Consider the following 25,690-nt stretch of genomic DNA (forward strand, 5'->3'; position numbering starts at 1 on the left):
GGAAGGTGTAGAAAAGGCAGTTATCTGCTCTGTGCACCGCCATCCGATTTCCAGTGTGCAGAAAGTACGAGGAATGAGCTTCCGAGGGGAGACCAGCATGCCTCCTTGCCAGTAACTTCTGAGGGTTTTGGTGTCCGTGGTTCAGCACATGTAGCGCTCAGACATCTTTTGCTTGTTTCGGTCCTATTCTGGATACGGAGTTCAGTGGTGAAAGTGAGTGTCAGTGGGGGGTACGTTTTGATGGACGTATTTTTAAAAAGAATAAAATAGGAAGCTTCGTGGAGCTTTAAATCTTTCCATTTCAGGGCCTGGTCTTGAAAGTGGCCGGGAAGGGAGAGCCAAAAGAAGGACGTGCCTGCCAGCCCCATGCCCCAACACAAGTACCATCAGCCTGTGGAACATCCTGAGAAACAACATCGGGAAGGACCTGTCCAAAGTGGCGATGCCGGTGGAGTTGAACGAGCCCCTGAACACGCTGCAGAGGCTCTGCGAGGAGCTGGAGTACAGCGAGCTTCTGGACAAGGCCGCCCAGATCCCAAACCCCTTGGAAAGGATGGTAAGAAGCCCCTTCCAACGGCACTGCCCTTAGCCCATCAGAGCACCCCAAGGTGCCAAGATGGGCGTCGGGAGAGGTGAGCTCCTTCCAGTTTGTACTCCCGTTGCTTCGTTTCTTCTCCCGGTCTAGGCCCCTCTGCCTGACGTTTTCCGGTCACCTTGTCAGGATTTGCCGTCTGGGGTTTCTCTGTGACATACGGTGGCTGAGATCGTTCTGTTCCGTGGGTTGGTACCACCTCGGTCTCCCACAGCCTGCCAGGAGAGTGCCTGAAAGGCCTGGGTGGAACCTGTCTTTAGGGCTGTCTGCGTGTTTATTTTTACTAACCGGGGTGGACAGAATTTAATTTCTCGAGCTGTTTTTCTCTTTCGGGGTAAATTTCCCTTAAGAATGGTTTTTGTTTATTTTTATTAAGTGTCCCAGCAGAGCTTAGATTTGGAGGAAATAATCACAGGGGAAGTTTCTGCATTAAAAAAAAAGATGTTTCTTCTCCTTCTCCTGCCCAGCCTTTTATTTCTATAGAGTAAGTTTAAGAAGAAAAAATAAACAGTGGATCTGTCTTGAGTTCTCTAGTCAGGATCCTCATCCGCAGCCATTCTGCAGTCTCTGGGGCATTCCCCTCAAAGAGCCTTCTCTTCTGGAGACTTGGAGCAGAAGGGTAGGACTGACAGACACGCTGGGCTTCGCTCATCTTCTTGCTGACTCGTTCCCTGGGCATCCCCGCCCAGGAAAGGCAGGCAAATGACTTCAAACGCACAGTATTAAAGTCAGTGTTTGTGGGCAGCGCTTTTCTTTAAGGGGAAAAACAGCTAACGTGGAGGATGACAGGGTTCTTGAGGGGGATTTGTGCTCCTGGCAAGTTAAGAGAGCATAGGAGAGACCCTCAGGATGTCCGATCAGGGTTAGTGTAGCTGACCTTGAGAAGTTCAAGGGAAGACCGCTCCCCCAAGCATGGCTCATTAGGAAGGGCAAGCTTGAGGCAGCAGTGGAAGGAATTTTCCCGGTGCGTCGGGTTCACTGGGTTTTCTGCGGGTCACCCTGTGCCCTTGTATCAGTTATCCCATGTCGCCACCCCAAAGGAGGGTGCACTCCTGTTCCCTCTCCCTCAGCTGCGGTTCTGGTTTTTTGTTGTTGGTTTTTAATCATTTTATTTGGGGCTCTTACCACAATCCATACATACACCCATCGTGCCAAGCACATTTGTACATATGTTGCCATCATCATTTTCAAAACGCATTTTCTTTCTACTCAAGCCCTTGGTATCAGCTCATTTTGCCCCCACCCTGCCTCCCTCGTGAACCCTTGATAATTTATAATTATTTTTTTCATGTCTTACACCAACTGCTATCTCCCTTCACCCAATTTTCTGTTGTTCATCTCCCTGGGGATGGGGTTAGACATCATTCATTGTGATTGGTTCCCCCTTTCTAGCCCCCTTTCCCTTACCCTCCTGGTATCTCTACTCTCCATCTTGATCCCGAGGGGTTTATCTGTCCTGGATTCCCTGTGTTGTGAGCTCTTCTCTGTACCCGTGCACATGCTCTGATCTACCCAGAGTAGTAAGGTAGAATTGGGGTCATGATAGTTGGGGGTGAGGGAAGGAAGCATTAAAGAACTAGAGGAAAGTTGTGCGTTTCATCGGTGCTGTACTGCACCCTGACTAGCTCATCTCTTCCTTGTGACCCTTCTGTAAGGGGATGTTCAATTGTGTACACATGGGCTGTGGGTCTCCACTCTGCCCTCCCCCTCATTCACATGGATATGATTTTTTGTTGTGGGTCTTTGATGCCTTAGACCTGCTTCTGTCGGTACCTCGTGATCACACAGGCTGGTGTCATTCTTTCATGTGGGTTTTGTTGCTTCTCAGCTAGATGGCTGCTTGTTTATCTTTAAGCCTTTAAGACCCCAGGCTATCTTTTGATAGCCAGGTACCCTCAGCTTTCTTCAGCATATTTGCGATGCACCCATTTTGTCTTCAGCAATCGTGTCAGGAAGGTGAGCATCACAGAATGCCAGGTTATTAGAACAAAGTGTTCTTGCATTGAGGTAGTACTTGAGTAGAGACCCAATGTCCTTCTGCTACCTTAACATTGAATATATATGTATATAGATCTATTTCCCTATCATTATATATATATTTACATATGTGCATTCCTGTATTTATACCTCTATTAATGTCCTTTGCCTCCTAGCGCTATCCTCTGTTTCCTTTTACTTTCCTCTTGTCCCACTTTCATTAATTCCTCTTGGCTCCATTGCACTTGATCAAGCCCCACCAGCATCCTGTACCCCTCCTCGCCATTGATTGTAGATCATTTGTTTTTCCATTGTCCTTGGGTTTGTTGGCTCTCCCCTTCCTTTCCCCTGCCTCCCCCTCTCCCATGTCCCTTTGGAACCAAACCATCTGTTCTTTTCTCCTCAGGATTGTTTATCCCGCCTATCTTATCTCGATAGACATGCAAAAACAATAACAAAAACAAAACAACAACAAAAAAGGAAAGACTATAAATAGTTCCAGGTCTGCCTTTTGACCTTTATGAGTGTTTTCCGATGGAATCTGATGAGGTGCCACACCCTGCCCCCCCCCAGTCTATTTATGGGATTCCTCATTGCTTTGCTCCCCTTGCTGCTCTGTTGCATGACTGCCCTTCGTGTTTCGCACCTGTGTGGTGGGTCAGATCCGGCACAATTCCCTCACTGTGTCTCCAGAGGTTCTGTTTTAAACTGAGGGATGAGTCAGGGTTGACTCAGCATGCCAGCTGACCTCACTGTGACCTGCCTGTTCAGCAGGTAGCATGACAGTGTGACATTCCTGGTTAGCAATACCCTGTGAGAGAGGGAGGACACCCGGGATTCAAGAACAAAGACAGTCATGGACAGACGGGCCTGACTGGAGCTTAGTGCATCGTGGATGCTGACCAGCATCCAGAGCCGTCTGCCCTGTTAGGTCGTCCATTGGACGCTTCTGTGGCGAATACCAAAGTCTGGCAGAAGGGTAAGAAAGATGACCTGACTGGTGCACATTTAAGAAGCAGCCTCCCCTGGTTCATGCAATGGATGGACACACTCAGCAGCGAACTGAAAGGTCAGAGGGTTAAGTTCAACCAAAGGTTCCCTGAAGAAAGGTGGGAAACCGAACTTGGAAAACCCAGTCTTGAAATCCCTGTGGAACACAGTTCCGCTGTGACACACACCTGGGGTCGTCACGGTTCACAGGACTCGCCGCTGCTAGAACGTTGTGAAGGGCAGCCAGCTTGGCTCAGTCGCTCGGACCTTCATTACGTTCGATGGGAGGAGAGAACCCTGAGTTTGTTGCTCAGTATGAAAAAGTAAAGTTTGTTCTTACCATTTGGGTTGCACAGGTCAACAGTTCGAAAGCACCAGCCTCTCCCCGGGCCCCAGCGGAGGGTGTCCAGCTCGTGTGGGTCTGCAGAGACCTACAGGGGCCCTTTGTGCTGCCCTCCCCGGAGTCTGCAGCGAGGCAGTGGCTGTGGGTTTGAGTTGAGTTCGTTGGGTTTAGCTTTCACTTTTCTAACTTATGTTTGGCAAACACAAAGAAAGGAAGGGAGGCAGGACAAGGATGAAAGGAAAACAGAAGGAAGGGGCGGCAGAAGGTAAAAGGAACATGAGTGTCTTTGGAGCCTTGAGGGACAAGTGTCGGAGAGAGCTGGCCGGCGCGGCGAGAGCCTTGTCGGGGGCCAGGCAGGGCTGCACACACCACATTCATCTGCAGTTGTCCTGTTTCCCTTTAGGTTGGTTGGTTGGTTTTGTGTTTCTGCCCAGAAAAAAAAATAAAAAAAGAAGAAACAGAACTCTTTCAAAGGGCCTGTGTTCTATCATCACCTGGTTGGTTTCTGGACTCAGATTGTCTTTCGTCTCACTACTCTCGCTGCACCAGAGTGACCCCCTGGGGGGGGTCCCAGACTCTGACTTTATGGGAGTAGAAATCCCAGTCTTGCCCCCGAGGAGCTGCTGGTGGTTTTGAACTGCTGACCATGTGGCTCACAGCCCAACGCATAAACCACTGCATCACCGGGCAGAGCTTTTTGTTTTCTCCAGTATCGAAGAGTGAACCCTTGAGCATGATGATGCTGACTCTTAAACTGTGAAGGAAGTCTGGCTTTTTAAAATGTCTCAGTGCTCCTTCCCACCCTACCCCCCAGAGCCTTCTCTGCACGTGTCAGGATTTGTAAACATCATCATCTCGATCTTGGCATTGCTGTTAGGTGTCGTCGAATTGGCTCCCATCCACGATGACCCTTTGTACAACAGAAGGGAAGCACAGCGGTCCTGCCCCAGCCTCACCATGCTTGTTCTGTTTGACCTCATTGTTGCAGCCACTGTGTGGACGCATCTCGTGGAGCGGTGTTCGTCCAGTAAACTAGAGAAACAAATTCATAGACACTCATGTGTGTAAGAGAGAGCTTTATGTAAAAGAGCAATTATATATTGAGAAATCAGTCCATCCCAGTCCAGATCAGGTCCGTAAGTCTGAGATTAGCCCATATGTTCGATACCAGTCTATAAATCCCTCTTCAGATTCATGCAACACATGCAATGAAGCCGAATGCAGGAAGATCACCATCCAGTGGGTGGAAAGTCTTATGGATCCAGTGGTGGTAAAAGCATCTCTGCACTGGTGTGGGTCTCCACGTGGCTCCTCCAGTTCCAGGGCTCTGGCCCCATCAGCATAGCCCCATGTGGCTTGTCAGCAGGAAGACCAAGCAGAGAAAGTGTGTCCTGACTCCAGGGAAGAAGACAGGAGTTCCCAGAATCCTCAGGAGAAGGCCATTCCCACAGTCTATGACCTGATTGGCTATGACCTGATTGACAGGCTAGACTCCACCCCTTCACAAGTTGACAGGAGATTATGTAACTGCCACAAGGGCATCTTTTTTTCACTGCCTTCTTGCCAGCCTCTGCCAACACAGGCATCAGAACAAGTGGGCAGCGCTGAATTCATAGGTTAATTTGTTTCGGGGGAAAATGGACATTGTTTGAACCTGCTTCTGACACAGATCTTCAACTTTTGGTGGGGGGTGGGTGGGAGGGGGAGATAAAAAGAAAAATGTAGGAAGAGAAACAGGTGTTTGGTTCCCTGTCATGTGAAACAGAAATAACAGAAAGTGCTTTCCTGTCTGCCCTAGGTGTATGTGGCAGCCTTTGCGGTATCAGCATACGCATCCAGCTACTTCCGAGCTGGGAGCAAGCCGTTTAATCCCGTGCTTGGAGAAACGTACGAATGTATTCGTGAGGACAAGGGCTTCCGGTTTTTCTCCGAACAGGTGAATATATACTTGGTTGGTGTCATGAGTGGGGTTGCTTATAGCTCTCATGAAGGGTGCTCCTGAAATATTTATTTCCCACCCTCCCCTGGCTTCAAAGAAACCGAGATGATTCTTGTGCTGCTAGACAGGAAGAGAAGTATCGAGTTCCCTCTCCTGACACCGAGCCACTGCCCACGGCGTCAGGGCGACATCCTTCCAGCGGCCAGCGCCGTCAGAGGACTCTTACAGACCTTGGAGCCTTTTCATGCTTGCGATTTAGTGATTTAACTTGTTGACCCATCATCCTAGATCATGCACACACACGCACCACCACCACCACCAAAATAAGTAGCACCGAAGAAATGCATTCTTGACTACAGTTTAAGGGAAGCATACGTCCCTGCACCGTTCAGACCATCATTAGTCTTGGAGCTTATGCCGGGTGCCCATCATGGCCCCAGCTGCTGGGCATGCCTGCCCTCCTCTAGTGGATCAAGTCAACGCCAGCATATGGCGACCCTGTCGGACACAGGAGAAATGCCGCTGTGGGGTTCTCAGGTTGTCGATCTGTACGGGAGTAGAAAAAGCCACGTTTCTCCCAAGGTTCCAAACTGCTAGCCTTGTAGCTAGGAGCCCAGTGCGCAGGCCACCATGTCACCACGCTTCCTCATCTCCTGGACGGATTTCTCCGAACTTCTCCCTGAGAGCCCAAAGGTTTCCGGAGACTTTTGCCACCTGAGGATTAGCATAGGTTATGTTCCAAGGTCAGGGTTTCTGGATCCACACAGCCTAGGTTCAAGTCTCCCCTCCACCTCTTGGTAACTCTGTAACCCAGGGCAAGTTACTTAACTTTTTGAGGGTGTCTAAGAGTACTTCTCTCAAATGGCTTTGTGGTGACTCACTGAGCAGCGTCTAGTCAACAAAATAATGAGTGTTTGCTGTCATTGTTGACACATGACAGCATCGTTTCCAACAGTGGACTGTTGGAGTATACTAAATATCCACCAATATTTTAGATTGTTTAGCTAAAATAGGTTGCATCCACACTGAGAGGAATAAACAACCCCCACCCACGCCTCGTTAAAACAGTCACCAAGCACGTTCACCTCCTGTGTGTCTATAAACATCATGTTAGGAATATTAAACATCATTGCTTTACATCTCTGCTCCCCGTTCTTAGAAAGCCAAGGAAAGGGCAATGGCTTGCTAGGATATTGTTCCCCTTCCTGATAGGTGGCTGCCTTCTTTGTAAAGGCATTTGAATGGGGGTGGGGGTGGGGCAGAAAAGAGCCTTGGGAGCCAGACTGATGTGTGAGGACCCCTGGTATCAATCACAAGTAGTGGTGTTGGAGCTCAAAGGGAGATGAGTCTAGAATCCCAGAGCCTATTTTCAGTCACTTTCTAGCTAACCCTAGAAAGAAAATGCTGGCTCATCCTGGGGTGAGGGGGTTAAGTCAGGCATGGAAGTAGGTAAGATACTTGGATTCAAATCCAACTGGGCTATTTAAATACCAAACTTAAAATGGAATGAGAATAAATGAAAATATAATTTAGTTACCATGGTATCCAGTGAAAAAATAATAAAGGCCCCAGAATAGCCCCAAACTATTATCCGATGATCTCTGATAGGATGATTAGGTATGAGCAGGGTGGTAACGTGAGCTTATGTGTGTCTCAACTTCAGTCCTATGAAGCTCTGAAGGGGCGGGGCCAAACGCAGGGGCCGCTTGTGCGGCTCCTATGGTGGGCGGGGGAGGGCTCCCTGACGCACGTGCATCAAGTCGGAAAGAGGTTATGCAACTTGGTCTTCAGTTCCATGACGTGGATCCCGGGGAAATGAGCGAGATCTGGTCATCGTTAGTGGTGCTGGTGTAACGGAGACCGGCTTTCACATCCAATAACCCCACCGCCTCCCCCGGGTGTGTGCTTTTTATAAGCTATCAGAACTTTTACTGAGCCGCATGAGAATGCTTGGCTCATAGGTTCTAGTAAGGCAGAGATAAAATAATACACTGATATATAAATGCCACTCAGGATAATATATATAAACACCACTCAAAGCAACCCTATAGGACAGGATGGAACTACCCCTGTGCATTCTCAAAACTAACTTTTCATAGAAGGAGAAGACCTCATCTTCCTCCCCAGGAGCAGCTGGTGATGTACGAACTGCCGACCTTGTGGTTTGTGGCCCAACCCATAACCCACTCTGCCATCAGGGCTCCCGTCTTACCCGTAGAGACCATTTTTTAAAACCTCTTGTACCACAGAGTGTTAAGAGTAGTGTGCGGAGTGTTGAAAGACAACGATGGTTTGATCAGATCAAGCTAGAAAGCATATATTTGTTATACTGTGTGTTTAATATGCTGATTTTTGCTAGCCGCATCTCTACTAAGGAGCCCTGGTGGCATGGTGGCTACCATTGGGCTGCTAACCATAAGGTCAGCTATTAAAAACCACCAGCTACTCTACGGGAGAAAAACAGACAAGGCTTTCTACTCCTGTAAAGAGTTGCAGGCTCACTAGAGTTACAGTTACAAGGGCAGTTCTCCCCTGTCCTGAAGGGTCACTGTGAGTCGGAATCAACTCGATGGCAGTGAGTTCGGTTTTTTGGTTATATGCCTCCTACTATCAGAAGGGACCTGTCCCTGGAGGAGAGCATCATGCTTGGTAAAGTAGAAGGGCAGTGAAACCAGGAAGGCCCTCATCAAGATGGGTGAATACAAGATGCATGAACGCAAGAACAACGGTGAGGATGGACAGTGTTTCGTTCTGTTATAGTCGTTATGAGTCACCCAGCGTAGATCTGCTCCTGTGAATATGCAGGAGCTATCCATTAATAACTATGCAAAGACATCGGACTGTGGGGATCATAATAAATTACAGCTAAAATTACAAAGAAGGAGACTGCCAGGACACATCATTGTGCTTATGGGGAACCGGCACACTGACCAAGAGGCAGCCATTCAAATGGAGTAAAGAAGCGCTGTGAGGTGGAAAATCGAGACAGGTGTGTGTCGGTTGTATGCTTTCATCACATTCGTTCCATCTGTACGCGGAGCAGATACTCGGAGAAGCTGGGGCACACGAGAGGGATGGGCGTGGGCACGGGAAGGAGGCTCACCCGCAGTCTGCGCCACGCAGATGCCACCGCCCTGGTGGCTAAACTGCAGGAGGGCTTGCAGCCCTTGCTGAGGAAGATCAAAGACTGCAGCCTTCAGGATCCTCAATGTAAAGGCATCGAAGATCCTCACAGCTGAACCAATAGGCAATGTCACGATAAAGACACCCAAGCCGGCAAGGAATTCATTTTACATGGAACGACAACCGACACCATGGAAACGGGAAGGCAACCGCATGTATGGGGCCGGCCAGATCTGCTGCAAAGACTTCTTTCAAAGTGTTCGGAAGCAGCGATGTTACTTTGAGGACTCGGGTGTGCCTGGCCTAAGTGGACTGGATAGTGACTAAGGAGATGCAAGGCTTGGTGCATCTGAAGGGTGCATCTGAAGGGTGGTGTTGGTGAGGAATGTCGCAAACCGTGTCCTGACACACAAATGCAGCTTAGAGGAAATACAGTCTGAATATGCTCCCTGGGAGCCGGGATAGCAAGACTTGGCCTCACATCCTTGGACATGTTCCTAGGAGAGACCGGGCCCTGGGAAAGGACACCGCGCTTGGTAAAGCAGCGGTTCAGTGAGAAGGATTGACACGGTGACAGCCACCGTGGGTCCAGACACAACAGCGGCTGTGTGGGTAGCGCAGGACTGGGCAGTGTTTCAGTCTGTGTTGTATGCGTCAGACATAAAGCAGCATCAGTAAATAACAACAGAGCTACTGTCCTCTGGCCGATAGCCAACCATCCGGGGGCCAAGAGCCCTCGCAGCAGCTTTGTTATAAACCATGGTAATGCTTCAGCCCTGATGATTTATCTAGAATTGAACCTTCAGAGCCTCAGAAAGTTGGTTCTTCTTAAACACCCGTGGGTGCATTAGCCCCTCGGGGACAGAATCTCACGAATGTATATCCCAGAAGGCTACTATACCTAATTATTGTGGAACAATATATCTGCCAGGGGGACCACAAGGCTTTGGCCACCGGGGCCAGGACATGCGTACTGTGCCGGCAAATTTCCTGGAAAGTCAAGCTGTAAGGATCAGTCTCGTGCACAGCGAGAAGGAGCAATTCCTGCCCTGTGTCCTGGCTGCCCATGGCCCCCGGCTGGGAGAGAGTTTGAGCCAGGATCCTCCCTTTTCTGTCCAGCAGGAGGCACATTGACTCAGCCCTCTACACAACTCCTGACAGTTAGACACCACTGCCTTCTGATTTAGCCCATCTAAAGCGGGTGCCAGAGAGGCTATGCTGTTGCCTGCTGGTTCCTGGCCATACAGGGCGCTGTCTGCTTCGGCCAGTGTGGACACTGCCTCCATCCACTCTGTGTGGTTGATGAACTTTGGCCTGCTGAGCTCGGAGGTCTCTTAGCTTTCCTGTGTTTCTACAAGAACTACAAGTTTCTAAGGAACCAATGTAATCGGCTGGGCAGGAGTTGCAAATGAACATTTGGGGTTGGCTGTTAATTCTAAGGAGGACCTTGATAGGAATTGCATCTCCAATTTGAAGAACCTGGAATGAAACCCGGTTGACTTAGCTTTTCTACCCAGTTTTCTAGTCAGTGGAATCAGGTGGATTGAAAAGCGGTGGCTATCCCCTCCCTCCCAGGCCCCACATCTTGTTGCGCTGTGATTTTGAGGGCTGTGTGGGTGTTTGGGCAACACGCGGCAAGGAATGCAGGATGCATGGGCCGCTCTGATTCAGCGGCTGAGCTGAGTTGGGCTACCACACTACTATCTCTCTTTATTGTCTCTCATCTCAGAGACCCTAAACACAGCATCAAACCAAAGCGATGGAAATATTGATAGTCCCATTTGTCTGTAAGCAGTAGGATGGTTGTGGATGGGAGCAGACAGAGGTCAAGTATACTCTGGCTCATGGAGACACCTTGTGTACAGGGCAGAAACTGCTCCATGGGGGGGTTCAGCCCTGCCTTCCGGACATATTGGCTGGGGCACAGCGGGGTGCACGTGGAACGGCTCACCTCGGGGTCAGCAGTTTGAACTCACCAGCTGCTCCGAGGGTGAGAGATGAAGCTGCCTGCTCCCTGCAGAAACCCCAAGGGAGGTCCTGCTCCATCCGGAAGGGTTGTAGGAAGTCAGAAGTCAGAGGGCTTGGGGTAGGTGGTGCCAGCGATTAACTTGTTTGGCTGCCAATCAAAAGTTGGATATTGCAGCTACCCTCTCACCGCCACCTCTACCCCCACCACCCCTACCACCTATAGCCGCATCATCCCCACCATCACTCCCACCATCTCCTTCACCACTCCCATTCCCACCATCTCCGCCCGCCCCACCCCATACTAACACCTCCACCACCCTCCTCAGAAGGAAGGGTCTGCCATCTCCTTAAGACAACCCTGGCCCTGCAAACCCTGTTGGAGCCCGTTCTCCGCTGACCCACATCGGGGTCCTCTGGTGTCAGCCGGCCGGACCGCAGCAGGGTTTGCGTGGATTTAGCTGCTGTGCTCAGAGCGGCGGAGCCATTGGCTGTGCACGTGGCAATAGCCTTTTCACAGACTCGTCAGCCTGTGGGGCTTTCCCCGTCATTGTCACTCCAGCTTCCCCCTCCATACTCACGTGGCATGTGTGTCTCAGCTCCCACTGCCGGCGGCCGGGGAGTGGCTCTTGTGAAGGAGGAAATTCAGGCGACATCGTCCACATTCCTGTGGGTGCGCACGCCCTCTCGCTGGGCCAGGCTTTGGGGGAAGGCGTTTCCTCTGTACCAAGAAATCTGATTCAGCTGTGGTTTCTCTGTAAGCCAGAACGACAGGGGGCTTCCGGAAGAACTTCCTTTCCTTCCTCGCCAGTCAGGAAGTGGGAAGCCTGTGGGCAGCTGGTGCTAGCTGGTGCTCCCGCTGCCTGGCAGAGAGCTAGCACGCAGGCTCTGAGCCAAGGCCCCCGGGGAGCCAGGGCTCAGGGCTCTTCCCCCCTTAGCTGCGCCTGTCCTCGGTGTGCGTGTGTAAGGTCGCAAGGTTTCTTGTGCAAAAGCTATGCAATTAAGCTGCTCTCTGAAAGGAGCTGTTCTAATGAACACAGACCCCCTAACCGTGCAGCCCATGGTGCACATCACTGTAACCACTTGCCCACCCGCCCCCCTCCTGTTGAGCGTGTGTTTCAGAGAAGCGGCGTGGAGTTACTCCAAGTTACTAGCATGTAAGTGCTTCCAGTGAGGTCTTTGTTCCAAAGGTTCAGCCCTTCCTATTGTTTCTGCTCCTCTCTTGGACACACAGAACCTGTTAGATCCTTGGGCAGACTTTCCCACTTCTCTCCTGGGACACCCGCATCAGGGCTCTGACCGACCACAGCCATCGGTGCCATGCCAACCCTACTGTGGGCTTTGAGACTGGGAATCTGCCCGGAGCAGGCAGCCTCGTCTTTCCTGTGCAGAGCGCTGGGTGGATTTGAGCCGCCAACCTTGCTGCCTGCAGCGCACCAGCTGTCCCACAGCACCACAGGACTCCATGTTGACGTGAACCCCAAATCCATGGCCATCAAGTCGACTCCAACTCATAGAGACCCTGTAAGGCAGCCGTTCTCAACCTGTGGATCACGACCTCTTTGGGGGTCGAATGACCCTTTCACAGGGGTCGCCCAATTCATAACAGTAGCAAAATGACAACGATAAAGTAGCTATGAAAATTTATGGTTGGGGGGTCACCACCACATGAGGAACTGTAGGAAAGGGTCGTGGCATTAGGAAGGTTGAGAACCGCTGCTGTGTAGGCTTTGTATACAGGCTTTATGTGTCTTTACTGGGGCAGACAACCTCATCTTTCTCCCTGTGGGCAGGTGGGTGGGTTTGAACTGCCAACCTTGAAGTTAGCGGTTCAGTGCGTACCTGGCAGCACCATCAGGTACTTCCCTGGGTGATTGTTGAGCTTGTTCTCGTCCTGCAAGGCGCTGTGGGCTGGGCAGGAACTAGGAAGACTGTATTGTACAGTCTCAGGAGACTTACACAATAGGCAAATCCTGGAATCCATCCTTCCCCGTGTGCTTCTCCCTTTACCGCCTGCCTTCCTCTCTTACCTAAGGCACATAGGAAGCCTAATTCAGATGATGGAGGCGGAAGAAAGGCCTGGAATATACAAATAAATGACAAAGATCCTGTGCTCTGAGCAAAACTCATGGACTTGGGCCCTATAGAAAGGAAATTAAGTAAATATGTACATAATACAAACCATATATCCTGATTGCCTAGATGCCAGAAATCCTTACGAATCAGAATTGCTCTTATTTGGCTGGGGTAAGGATGAGGTAATGGAGGCGGATGCAGCAATCTGTCCCCTAAGTTAACCCATAGGGTCTACTCTAGGGCTGGGTCGGTGCAGATACAAATTCAGTCGCTGCCTCCTCTGTCCCTGCGTTACGGAGGTCTGATAACAGAGAGACCCCCACATTCAGACAGCTATGCCGGTGTACATTATTCTCTGCCCCAGAAAGATGGCCATCCGGTGATTAACTCTGCACCCCCCTGTCCACGGGTATTCACCTTACCGAAGGCTTTGTACCATATCTTCAAATGGGCCGGCATCCGCAGCCATCCTTGATGGTGGCATTCCAAACAGATGCTAGAATCATAACAGTTCGAAGCCAGGGGGCTCCTCAGACTCCGTTTTACCAAGAGATAAGCGAGACTCAGAGAGACTGCAAAAGTCCAGTTTAAATGACTCTTTGGCACAGTGGTTATACATTGTCCTGGGGTCCAAAGGATGGCAGTTTGAAACCAGCAGCCGCTCCTTGGGAGAAAGAACTACAGTTTTATGGAAAGTTTACATAGTGAATTAGATTTTATTTGGAAAATAAAAGTTACAGTCTCAGAAACTCACAGGGGCAGTTCTACCCTGCCCGATAGGGTCACCATGAGTCATAATTGACTCGATGGCAGTGAGGTGTTTTGGTTTTTTTTGTTTTTTCCCTCCGTGTCCATGAGAGGGACCTCAGTGCTGAGCCCTGTCTTCCGGGAGGGACACAAGCCCAGTTTGAGTGCAGCCAATGCAAGACTGCTGGCCGTAAGGCACACTCAGGGGACCTGGTTGGCATTGTTGCCTTTGTCGCCCCTTAGCTGCGTAGCCCTGGGCAAGTCCCTTGTACAGAGTCTCTGCTTCTTCCTTCATTAACTGGGACGACAGAAGACTTACGACACTAGGTTGCCCTGAGAACTAAGTAGAAATATGACTCAAAAAAGAAGTAAGTTAAAATTCAGCCTTTGCCCCCTCCTCCTGTGCTGCGCATGTGCGGATGTCATCTTATTTTAATTTGCTAAGCCATCCGTAGTCCCTCTCCCGGACAGTCGAGCTAGGGGACATCTCCCTCCCTCGGCTCAGGTCCCAGCCCGGCCACCTCAGCTCCCACTGGTGTGTCAGGAGAGACCTGTATGTTCCTGTGCACTGAGCAGGCTGTACGCCCACCCTAGGGGGCTAGGGTGAGAGGCTGGCTCTCTGCGCCTGACAGTCAGTGAAAACTTTAACTGTCTAGCCTCCATCCGACTCCCGATGACACGGGGCCCGGGAAGCCACCATGGGTCAGGAACCTGCTCCATCACAGCCGATGGGCCCCGAGGCTCCGCGAAATGAAGCAAATAACTCGCTCCAGGTCATATAGCCACTAGATGAGGGACCAGCATTAAGATCCGGCTCCGTGGGACTCGAAAGCTGCTGCCCTTTCCGCAGCAGATGCGCCACGAATGTTTCGTGTGACGCCATGTCAAAGAGCAAGGCGGCCTCCATCTGCATTTCCCGGGAAAGCTCCGTAAACACTTTACAGCCGATATATTCCATGCAAATGATTGCCAGAACCCTAGTAAACCTTAATGATAGCTGATAGTTGGATGTTGGGGGTTATTTATCCAGAAAGCATCTCTTCAGCTTGCCACCGCCTCTGCTCAGTCCTGGCTCGTGCGTCTGACTCAGTCGTTTCCAAAGGGCAGAGTTGCAATTGCGTGGGCTGTGTGCCCACGTGAGTGCACAGTCTTGGTTCTTACACAGTTCATAGGGGCAGGGGGGCATCTGTCTGTGTCTCCTGGGATTTAATTTACAGGAGAGGGCTGTGGTGTTCATACCCGGTATATCTCTTTGCTGATGTACGTTTGGGCCCACCTAGAGAGATGCCCGGTTTTTTACCCCCTTATTACATTGTTTCTGTGAGACTATAACCTGTCACCGTCCATTTTTAAATATGTCTACATGTAGGTGGGGGGAAGCCGTCCAAAGCTTCTCCCCGACTCCACGGCAGAGTGGCTTCAGCTTTGAATGGAAAAGCAAAGAGTCCTTCTGGTTTCACTGGTGCTCAGTTATAAGAACACATGCATGCCACCCACATGCCTGGAAGGTCACTGAGATGACTGACCTGCATAATTACGGCGTCGTTGCCTCTTTGTCCTCTTCATTGGGGAATAAAACAGAAGTGATGCCCCCTTGCCCAAGTCAGAGAGAGGGGCGACCTTCCTGTCACAAGGGTTTCTCTTTTCTAGAACACACAATTTGCTTTGTTTACTCCAGATGTTTTTGTCCTTCCAGATGTGACTGTACACGTATTTGTTCGTGGTGGACTAATATTCCTTCAGTATTGTGTATGTCGCTCTTTTCCCCTTTGGAGATGGGAGCTGTGCCCTTAAACACTTATGTAGGTTGGGCTTTCTGATAGGTCACTGGAAAAGATAGGTAGTTTGCAAAAGCGCTTGGGTAAACCTGCTGAGCCCGAGGCATGGCGTTTCCCTACTGCTCTGCAGTCGCAGTTTAAAATCTGCTGCATGTTTGAACAGATATTTGCAAGTACTCTCAGCACAAGCCAGGGGGGATTTTGACGTCAGTAACCAGAGTTGAATTATATGGTTTGGGAATGGGCAGCCCTTACATGTCTCCGTTTTATTTTCACAACTTCCAAAACGAGACATGTTTTCACAAGTTTCAAAATGCTTCTCTGCTCCCCATCCCTCACCACCTAGCAACCCAGGGAGCTCCCCATATCCATCCTGCGCTGCCAGAAGCAAGTTGGGAGCCAGGTGTGCCAGGAGCGCCCTCTGGAGGACGTACTTGATTAAGTATTTCCCAGGACAACTCTGTCATCTTTATCTCCTCCACGCGCATTTGTTCCTGTAACGTCTTCTCTATCTTATTCTATGAAACGTTTTAATTCTTTGTCAACCAAAGCACTTGCCAGCAAGTTGGTTCTGACAATGGCTGGCGTTTTGGGAAGTAGAGGCCCAGGTTTTTCTTCCAAAACGCCTCTGGAAGAATTTGATCCTTCCACCTTTGCGCTTGCAGCTGAGTGCATTAATGCTCTGCACCAGCAGGGGTTCATGCGTTCACTGTTCATTGGGTTGCATTTCAATACAGGGAGAAAGGATGGATTTCATGAGAGCCAAGAGTTAACTTTCAGTTCTTGTCTTTTGTTTCTTCCAGGTCAGCCATCACCCGCCTATCTCTGCATGTCATGCTGAGTCTGGAAATTTTGTGTTCTGGCAAGGTAACCTGGGGATATCTTTGAAATCCTTTTTTTTTTTTTACAAGAACGGTTCTTTATTCTTCCCCAAACATTCCCATGTGTTTCTGTCTTTATTATTATTATTTATTTAAATCATTTTATTGGGGGCTCTTACAGTTCTTCTCACAATCCATATATACATCTGTTGTGTCAAGCACATTTGTACATTTGTTGCCATCATCATTCTCAAAACATTTTCTTTCAACTTGAGCCTTTGGAATCAGCTCCTCATTTTCCCCCTCCCTGCCCCCTCCCTCATGAACCCTTGATAATTTATAAACGAATATTTTTTAATGTCTTACACCAACCGCTGTTTCCTTTCACCTAATTTTCTGTTGTCCATCCTCCAGGGAGGGGTTATATGTAGATCTGTGTGATCAGGTCCCCCTTTCTACCCCACCTTCCACTTACCCTCCTGGTATCGCTACTCATTATTGGTCCTGAGGGGTTTATCTGTCCTGGATTCCCTGTGCTTCCAGCTCTTTTTTTTTTTTTTTTCACATCAACAACCTTACATTATTAATTGTTAAACTTGATTGGGAAGCAAAAAAAAAAAAACAAGGAATAAACCAGATTATTTGCCAATAGAAGTTCAAGTCATCAGATGGGGACAAAAGTCTTAATCCATGATTTGAGCCTGGGAAAATGCGGCCATGCATGCCACCCTTCATGGGGCTCCTTACAGACCCAGCTTGGTTCTTCGCCAATGTCTTCTCTTGGAGTTGTACCTGATTTTATTACCGGTTTTCATTCGAATCCATTGGGGAATGGGCCGATTCTGCTTCTGTTTCTTGGCCAGGAATCTCTTGATCCTGAAAATCTTATGAGATGACATGGTGAAGTCGGAGCACCACTACACTTGGGTGGCAGAGAAACGGAGAGAGGGCGTGTTTCCAGTTCTTATCTGTACCAGTGTACATCCTCTGGTCTAGCCAGATTTGTCAGGTAGAATTGGAATCATGATAGTGGGGCAAGAAGCATTTAAAAACTAGGGGAAAGTTGTATGTTCCATTGATGCTATACTGCACCCTGACTGGCTCTTCTGCTCCCCGTGACCCTTCTGTAAGGGGATGTCCAATTGCCTACAGATGGCCTTTGAGTTTCCACTCTGCACTCCCCCTCATTCACAATGTTATGATTTTTTTGTTCTTTGATGCCTGGTACCTGAACCCATCGACACCTTGTGATCACGCAGGCTGGTGTGCTTCTTCCATGTGGGATTTGTTGCTTCTCAGCTAGATAGTCGCTTGTTTATCTTCAAGCCTTTAAGACCCCAGACGCTATATCTTTTGATAGCCGGGCACCATCAGCTTTCTTCACTACATTTGCTTATGCACCCCTTTGTATTCAGCGATGGTGTCGGGAAGGTGAGCATCATGGAATGGCAGTTTAATAGAACAGAGTGTTTTTGCATTGAGGGAGTACTTGAGTGGAGGCCCAATGTCCATCTGCTACCTTAATACTAAACCTATGATGGTATGCACATAGATCTATTTCCCCATCATCATATAGAAGTATATTTACATATACACATGCCTCCATTTAGACCTTTATGAATGCGCTTGGCCTCCTACTGCTTTCCTCCATTTCCTTTACTTTCCTCTTGTCCCACTATCATGCTCAGCCTTTATTTGTGTTTCAGTAATTCTTCTCAGTTACATTACCCTTGATCAAACCCTACCAGGCCTCTTACTTGTTCCTTTGCATCGATTTTTGGTCACTTGTTGTTTCCATGTCCCTGGGTTTGTTAACACTACTTCCGTTGCCCCGACCTCCCCCTCTCACATGTCCCCCCAGAACCATCGGTCCCGTTATTTTCTCCTCTAGATTGTTTATCCCGCCTATCTTATCTAAATAGACCTTCAGATAATAATATGCAAAGAAAACAGAATAACACAACAAAAAACAATGACAAAAAAAGAAAAGCCTTTTGTAGGCTACTGGACATTCCCTTACAGAAGGGTCTGGGGAGGAGATGAGCCAGTCAGGGTGCTATGTAGCAACAATGAAACATACAACTTTCCTCTAGTTCCTAAATGCTTCCTCCCCCACCCCACCCCACCACCACTATCATGATCCTAATTCTACCCTATAAATCTGGCTAGACCAGAGGACGTACACTGGTACAGGTAGGAACTGGAAACACAGGGAATCCAGGATGGATGATCCCTTCAGGACCAGTGGTGAGAGTGGTGATAACGGGAGGGTGGGGTAAAAAGGGGGAACAGATTACAAGGATCTACATATAACCTCCTCTCTGGGGGACAGACAACAGAAAAGTGGGTGAAGGGAGACCTTAGACAGTGCAAGATATGACAAAATAATAATTTATAAATTATCAATTGCTCATGAGGAAGGGGGAACAGGGCAGGGGGATGAGGAGCTGACGCCAGGGGCTTGAGTGGAGATAAAATGTTTTGAGAATGATGAGAGCAATGAACGTAAGAATGTGCTTTACGCAATTGATGTATGTATGGATTGTGATAAGAGTTATATGAGCCCCCAATAAAGCGATTAAAAAAAGACATCAGACAAGCCTTCAAACTTACAAAACAAACAAAAAAGCCTGTAAATAGTTTCAGGTCTGTTTGTTGACCTTTAGGGGTGTTTTCCAGTTGAGTCTGAAGGTGTGCCACACCCTGGCCCCAAAGTCTATTTTTGGTATTCCCTCGGGACTTCCTTGCTTTGCTCCCCTTGCTCTTCTGTTGCACGTCCTTAGTGTTTTGCCTTGGTGTGGTGGGGTCAGATCGGGCGCAATTCCTGCACTATGTCTCCAGTGTTGTCCCCTGGAGGGCTATGGGTCAGTGAGGAATATCATGTCTCATAGTGGGGCCCGCCATATGGCTGTTCCTCTCTGTGCATTGGCTGCTCTGAGCAGGGATATCGTCCTCAAGGTTTGGTGGCCAGGATGTGCTCCACTCTCTCTCCTCTGCCTTCATTTGCTCCCGTGTGCTCTGATCAGACATGTCCCTCTTGCTGAGCGGTAGCTTCAGTGCTGTCCTCTGGAGTAAATTCTTCTGGAGGGAAGGGAGGGCTGTCCACGTAGTTGGGATTGGGCTGGCCCCCTCAGACCTCTCTGCCAACATCATCTTTCAATTGTCTCTTTCTTTCCCAATTTCTATTTAATTCACCACCCAAACCAAACTCACTGCCATCTAGTTGAGTCCCACTCTTAGCAACCCTCTACCTCGGGGTAGACCTGCTCCTGTGGGTTTCAAGCAAGCCTCATCTCGCTCTCCGGGAGCAGCTGGTGGTTTCGACTTGCTGGCCCTCTGGTTAGCAGCCTTGCTCCTCACTCCTGAGCCACCAGGGTTCCACCCCATCTTGTCTGTTTCTACTCCTGTAGTTCTGAGGTCAGACCCCGTCACTCACCACCATTGTTACTGCCTTGGCTCCCTTCGTTTGCACCGAGTCCCCTGGGAAACTTCAATAACCTCTTACCTGGTCTCCTTGCCTTTCAGCTCTCCAGCTCCTGCTCCACTGGCTACCATTCTTCTCATTGTCTTTGTATCATGTGTGTCTGATCAATAAGTGCCCTATTCCGACAGACGCCTTATTTTCCCTAGTGCACAAACCAGACTTTGATGTCCTCAATCTGACTCTGTCTTCTCTCTGGAGAAGCCCCGACCTACAGGGCGGAACCACACGGGGCATATCCAGTTTCCTTCTACAAACTTTTCTTTCTGCCTTAATTTGTTGTCGTTGTTTAACTTCTTCCCTGTCTATTCAAAGCCCACTTCCAACCAACAAGTCTCTTCCGATGCCTTCCCCAGCATGCTCTCTGGTCCCATTTCACCTACCCGGCCACTTCGTTAGCTCCCTGGCCCCTGTGTGGACATTGTTTCTTCTGTCAGCCTTTTATGTGGTGAGCTCCTCAAAGGCAGGACTTTGTGATTTCAGTCCCCTGAGTCTACCCCTTGTTCACAATTCCTAATGAATAAATCCTTCTTACCCCCAAAGGAACCCTGGTGGCGAAGTGGTTACACACTAGGCTGCTAACTGCAAGGTCAGCAGTTCAAAACCACCAGCCACTGCTCAGGAGAAAGATGGAGCTTTCTACTCCTGTAAAGAGTTCCACTCTTGGAAACCCAGAGGGCCGGTTCTTCCCTGTCCTGTATAGATAGGGTGACTATGAGTCGGCACCAACTCAAAGGTAGTGAATTTGGTTGTTTGGTTATTTTTTCAGTGACCAAAAAGTCAAACCACAAAGTAATTTCTGATGAAGACTTTGTGCTATGTAAGAGCCAAATAACTCTTGAGCTGTCTCTCAAATACGTAACGTTTGGCATTTTCCTTCCAGATGTGAGATGGAAAAACAAGTTCTGGGGCAAATCCATGGAGATCGTTCCAATTGGCATGACGCATGTGATGCTGCCAGCGTAAGTGCTTGCTCCGTGGTCGGAACCGCGTCAGGCCTGGAGCCACCCATTAGCTTTAGGGACATGAAGCCACCCCCCTCCCCCCGTGCCAAAGGACGGATATTTTCTTTTCATGTGTTGGACAGTAGGTTCGAATGCCCTTCATGTTGACAGCCTCACATGTTCGTTGCCTAAAATTCCCTGAGTAAGCATATTTAACTTCTATCTCTACTTCCTGGCAAAATGAAGGGTGGACATTCCGAAAGTCACAGCCACTCTGCAGGAGAAAGAGGGGCTTTCTTCTGTAAAGAGTTACAGTCTCAGAAACTTGCAGGGGCAGTTCCACCCTGTCCTATCTGGTTGCTATGAGTCAGCATCGACTCAATGACAGTGAGTTTGTTTGTTTTGACGTCTGTATACTTTCTATATCCTTTTGAAAACTCCCCTTCCTTCCCCTTTCCTAGCTCAGTGACTTTGGACAGCCATCTGCTCTGGGGCTCTTCTGTAAAGGGGGTGGGGGGTGGGAGGTGGTTCCAGCAGCTCACTAGGCCTCGCCCGGCTCCCAGGTCCACAGAGCAGACTGCTGCCCCTCTGGCCCTGTGTGCGTCTCCGTGGAGTCGCAGCAGGAGGCAGGCACTCAGTCTCGCTGCCTTCAAGGAAGGGATGAGGGGTTCATTCCACAGCTTAGCGGGGCTCTGTGGGAACCCTAATTCTCCCCTCCCCCTGGCCAGCTTCGGAGACCACTTTGAGTGGAACAAAGTGACCTCGTGCATACATAACATCCTAAGCGGGCAGAGGTGGATCGAGCACTACGGAGAGATCGTCATCAAGAACCTGAGCGACGATTCCTGCCACTGCAAAGTGAATTTCATCAAGGTAACCGGGGCTCGTCCTCCGCCCGCCTTGGAGCACCGGACAGCTTGGGGGGCTTTTCAGCTTCACCTTTGTTCCAGCAGACAAGCAGGGCCCGGAGCTCCCTGGTCCCAGCACCTCCTCTCCCATGGACCATGGCGTGGCCCCCTGCACGCCTTCCCAACTCCCACCCTTGCACACATACGGTCTATCCTCAACATTGTACCAGCAGGGAGGGACCCTTTTAAAAAACTGTGTGTGTGTGTGTGTGTGTTCGTCATGTGCAAAATCCTTCAACAACTTCCGTCTGACCCAGATGAAATAGAGCACCCTAACCAAGGACCTGGCCCCTCTAGTCTCTCCCTGCCTTCCCCCACAGCCTTGCAATGGAGAAGCTGAGCCCCCAGAATATGGCCTGAAAATGCCGCTCGGCTTCACTGGTATCCAGCTTGTGTTCTTTTTTAGCTGCAAATAGAGCTAGACTTTTTGATTTATGGCAAAATGTTCCTGTGCTTTCTTTGATAGAGATTTTTAGAACAAGGTAATTGGGGAGTTTTGAAAATTTCCTAAAGGCTCAGGGAGTGAGGGCTCCCTCTGCTGGCTGAACTAAGGCACTGTGTCAAACCAGACCGTCCACTAAGTCTTAGAGTTTGCAAGGGAACAATCCACGTGTACCTTGATGGTTGTTTTCTCCTTGCGCTTGCAGGAGGCAGGGAGAAGGCTCAAGTCTGCTCTTGCCCCTTTGCCTACAGGTCATATAAGGTTCCTGTAGCGCAGAGGGAAAGACCTAGTTCTGGGGGGTAATAAATAAACTAAAAATTCAACAGCCACCTTGCTGGGTTCCTGCCTCATTCTATCCAATAGAAAGGTTGTATGAGCTCAATTGCTTTAAAGTTGTAGCCAGAGCCACAGTGACAGCCAGCCCCCCGCCCCCTTGAGGGGCTGTCAGGACCCACCGCACTGCTTAGCCTAATGTCGTGGAGGGCCCCTACACCCCCTTTCAGGGTCGAAGCTAAAGGAGCACACCAAAATCAACAGAAGTGTTGATCGGTCGGTGACAGGCTGTACGCAGGGGTCAGCGGTCTCATTTTCATGAAACTACTACAGGGCACCCTGGAGCTCAGGGCCCGCAGAGCAGATGCAGAGCCGGCCGGGCGCGGGGACTCCGCTCTCCGGTGTCTCCTTCGTTTCTGCCCAGCTGACATCCGCTGACCACAGAGCGCTTTGCAGACCACTCACTGTCCTTTGAATTCCAGGCGAAATACTGGAGCACGAACTCCCACGAGATTGAAGGCACGGTGTTTGACAAGAGCGGGAAAGCCGTGCACCGGCTGTTTGGGAAGTGGCACGAGAGCATCTACTGCGGGGGCGCCTCCTCCTCCGCCTGCGTCTGGAGAGCAAGTGAGTGAGAGCCGGCGCCCGCTGGACGGGCATCGTCCCTTCAGTCTCCAGCCGCCCCTGCTAGGAGCACGCTGGGACGTTGGCCTTGGTCTAGTCACGTCTCAGACCCAGCTTGGTTGCCTGCAGCATCTCCCCCGGGCTTCTAGTCCCGGGTTCTTCCTTCTGGAATGAAGCCTGTGCCCATCCCAGGTCAAGGTCATTCTCGGAAGGAATCTCCCAGGCAACACAGCCCGTGATTTTTGTTTTCCTCCTGGGCCTGCCCTGCACTCGGAGTGGGAATGCGAGTGAAATTCAAGAAGTCATTTCCCACTGGGACCAAGAGCCTGTGTCTTTGGAAAGGCAGAGGGACTTGGGATTTGTAGAAGAGTTAGGGATCGCCCGGGTTCTCCCAACGCCCAGGCCACTGGAGTCTCACGGTGGATCCCCAGAGAAAGGGTCTGAGAGAGATCAAACCTCCGCCTCTGTCCTCGCCCGTCCTGGACCGTAGTCCATGTGATCTGATCATAATGCTGTTTCTAAGTCATCCTCGTGCTCTCAAACCATTGGTCTGAGGCACATCATCAGGATGCCTTCAGCTTATAAAACAGAGGAGAATCACTCTCATAGTGGCGTGAACCACGAGCAGTCGGAGATGACAGGGGTGGCCCGGAGTAGCTCAGGCAACAACGATATCTCTGGCCAGAGCACGGATCATGGAGGAGGCGCTCTGCTATTCCCAGTGTGTTGATGTTTCCCTCGTGGTTGGGAAGTGATTGGATTCAGTGCCACGTCCCACCTGGCATCCCACCACACAGGGAAGAGGGAAGACAAAGGAGCTGTTCTCCTGCCTCTCTTTTCAGGAGTGAACTATTTCCAGAAGCCCCCAGCAAATGTGTCTTTACAACTCACTCACCCCATCGCTGAAGCAGTCAGTGGCTGAGAGGTAGACATGCAGAGACAGATTGGCCTGAGCCCGTCTCTGGGGGAAGACGCAATGCCACCCGAGTAGAAAGTTCGAGAGGAAATGACCGAAGCGAAGCTGCCTTCGCTTAGCAGTGTTTCTTTCCAAGGTACCAGCTGCATCTTCTTGTCACCCTCACAGACGTTGCCATGAGGCTAAAAATGAATTAGCAACCGTGGCCTTCTCCCAGCTTCAGCTGTTCAGACATTTCACCAGTGAAACACACCATTATAGACTGGACTGTGGGGTGGTGTTGTAACCCCTATAAATTGCCTCGTCTTGCACATGAAAGTGGACATTGAATAAGGACGTCAGAAGAAGAATCGATGCATTTGAATGATGATGCCGGCGAAGAATGTTCTAAGTTTAGTGACTGCCAGCAGAACAAACCGTTCTGTCTTGGAAGAAGGACAGCCAGAAGGCTCCTGAGACGTGAGAGTGGGGAGAGTGTGTCGCATACACTTTGGACGTGTTGTCAGGAGAGGCCAGTCCCGGGAAAGGACCTCACACTTGGCAAAATCGAAGGGCGGCTCAGCAAAAGAGGAAGACCGCTGGCGAGATGGGTGACACCCAGGCTGCAGCTGTGGACATCAGGGCGCTGGGGAGGGTGGTGACAGACTGGGCAGAGATCCCTTCGGCCGCACATATGGGGCTTCCAGTAGGAACTGACTCCGGGCACCTCAAACAACAGCAGCAACATGCTTGTGGGATTGTCCATTGTGGAGACAGTGCATCGCCTTGTCAATTAGAGCATGCCCAAGTAGGGTAGAGCCTACCTCTAGCTGATTCTGAGTTATAAACCGGAGCAGATTAGGCACGGAGACAGTACACGTGGAGACAGGGACACACGGGGAGACGGGGACACACGGGAGATGGGGACACACGGGGAGACGGGTACACATGGGGAGACAGAGACACATGGGGAGACAGGTATACACGGGGAGACAGGGACACACGGGGAGACAGGGACACACGGGGAGACAGGGACACGGGGAGACAGGGACACACGGGGAGACAGGGACACATGGGAAGACAGGGACACACAGGGAAACAGGGACACACGAGGAGACAGGTATACACCAGGAGACAGGTATACACGGGGAGACAGGGACACATGGGGAGACAGGGACACACGGAGACAGGGACACACGGGGAGACGGACACACGGGGAGACAGGGACACACGGGGAGACGGGGACACACGGGGAGACAGCGACACACAGGGAGATGGGGACACACGGGAGATGGGGACACACGGGGAGACGGGTACACATGGGGAGACAGGTATACACGGGGAGACAGGGACACACGGGGAGACAGGGACACACGGGGAGACAGGTATACACGGGGAGACAGGGACACGGGGAGACAGGGACACACGGGGAGACAGGGACACATGGGAAGACAGGGACACACAGGGAAACAGGGACACACGAGGAGACAGGTATACACGGGGAGACAGGGACACATGGGGAGACAGGGACACACAGGGAGACAGGGACACATGGGGAGACAGGTATACACGGGGAGACAGGGACACACGGAGACAGGGACACACGGGGAGACAGGGACACATGGGGAGACAGCACACGGGCAGACAGGGACACATGGGGAGACAGGGACACACGGGGAGACAGGGACACACGGGGAGACGGACACACGGGGAGACAGGGACACATGGGGAGACAGGGACACACGGGGAGACAGGTATACACGGGGAGACAG

General features: G+C 50.4%; 1 protein-coding gene across 4 annotated transcripts in view; it reads left to right on the top strand.

Moving 5' to 3' along the window:
* Positions 1 to 25,690, top strand: part of OSBPL3 (oxysterol binding protein like 3) — a 235,460-nt gene that overhangs the window by 198,636 nt on the left and 11,134 nt on the right. For all 4 annotated transcript variants that reach the window (XM_075558278.1, XM_075558279.1, XM_075558280.1 and 1 more), the window contains 6 exons: positions 306 to 556; positions 5,701 to 5,838; positions 16,334 to 16,397; positions 20,716 to 20,794; positions 21,505 to 21,649; positions 22,882 to 23,026. In XM_075558278.1, coding sequence (XP_075414393.1) covers positions 306 to 556; positions 5,701 to 5,838; positions 16,334 to 16,397; positions 20,716 to 20,794; positions 21,505 to 21,649; positions 22,882 to 23,026 — 822 coding nt within the window. The remainder of the gene's footprint in view (positions 1 to 305; positions 557 to 5,700; positions 5,839 to 16,333; positions 16,398 to 20,715; positions 20,795 to 21,504; positions 21,650 to 22,881; positions 23,027 to 25,690) is intronic.

The sequence above is a fragment of the Tenrec ecaudatus genome, chromosome 9 (assembly GCF_050624435.1).
Source record: "Tenrec ecaudatus isolate mTenEca1 chromosome 9, mTenEca1.hap1, whole genome shotgun sequence".
NCBI classification, from domain to species: Eukaryota; Metazoa; Chordata; class Mammalia; order Afrosoricida; family Tenrecidae; genus Tenrec; species Tenrec ecaudatus.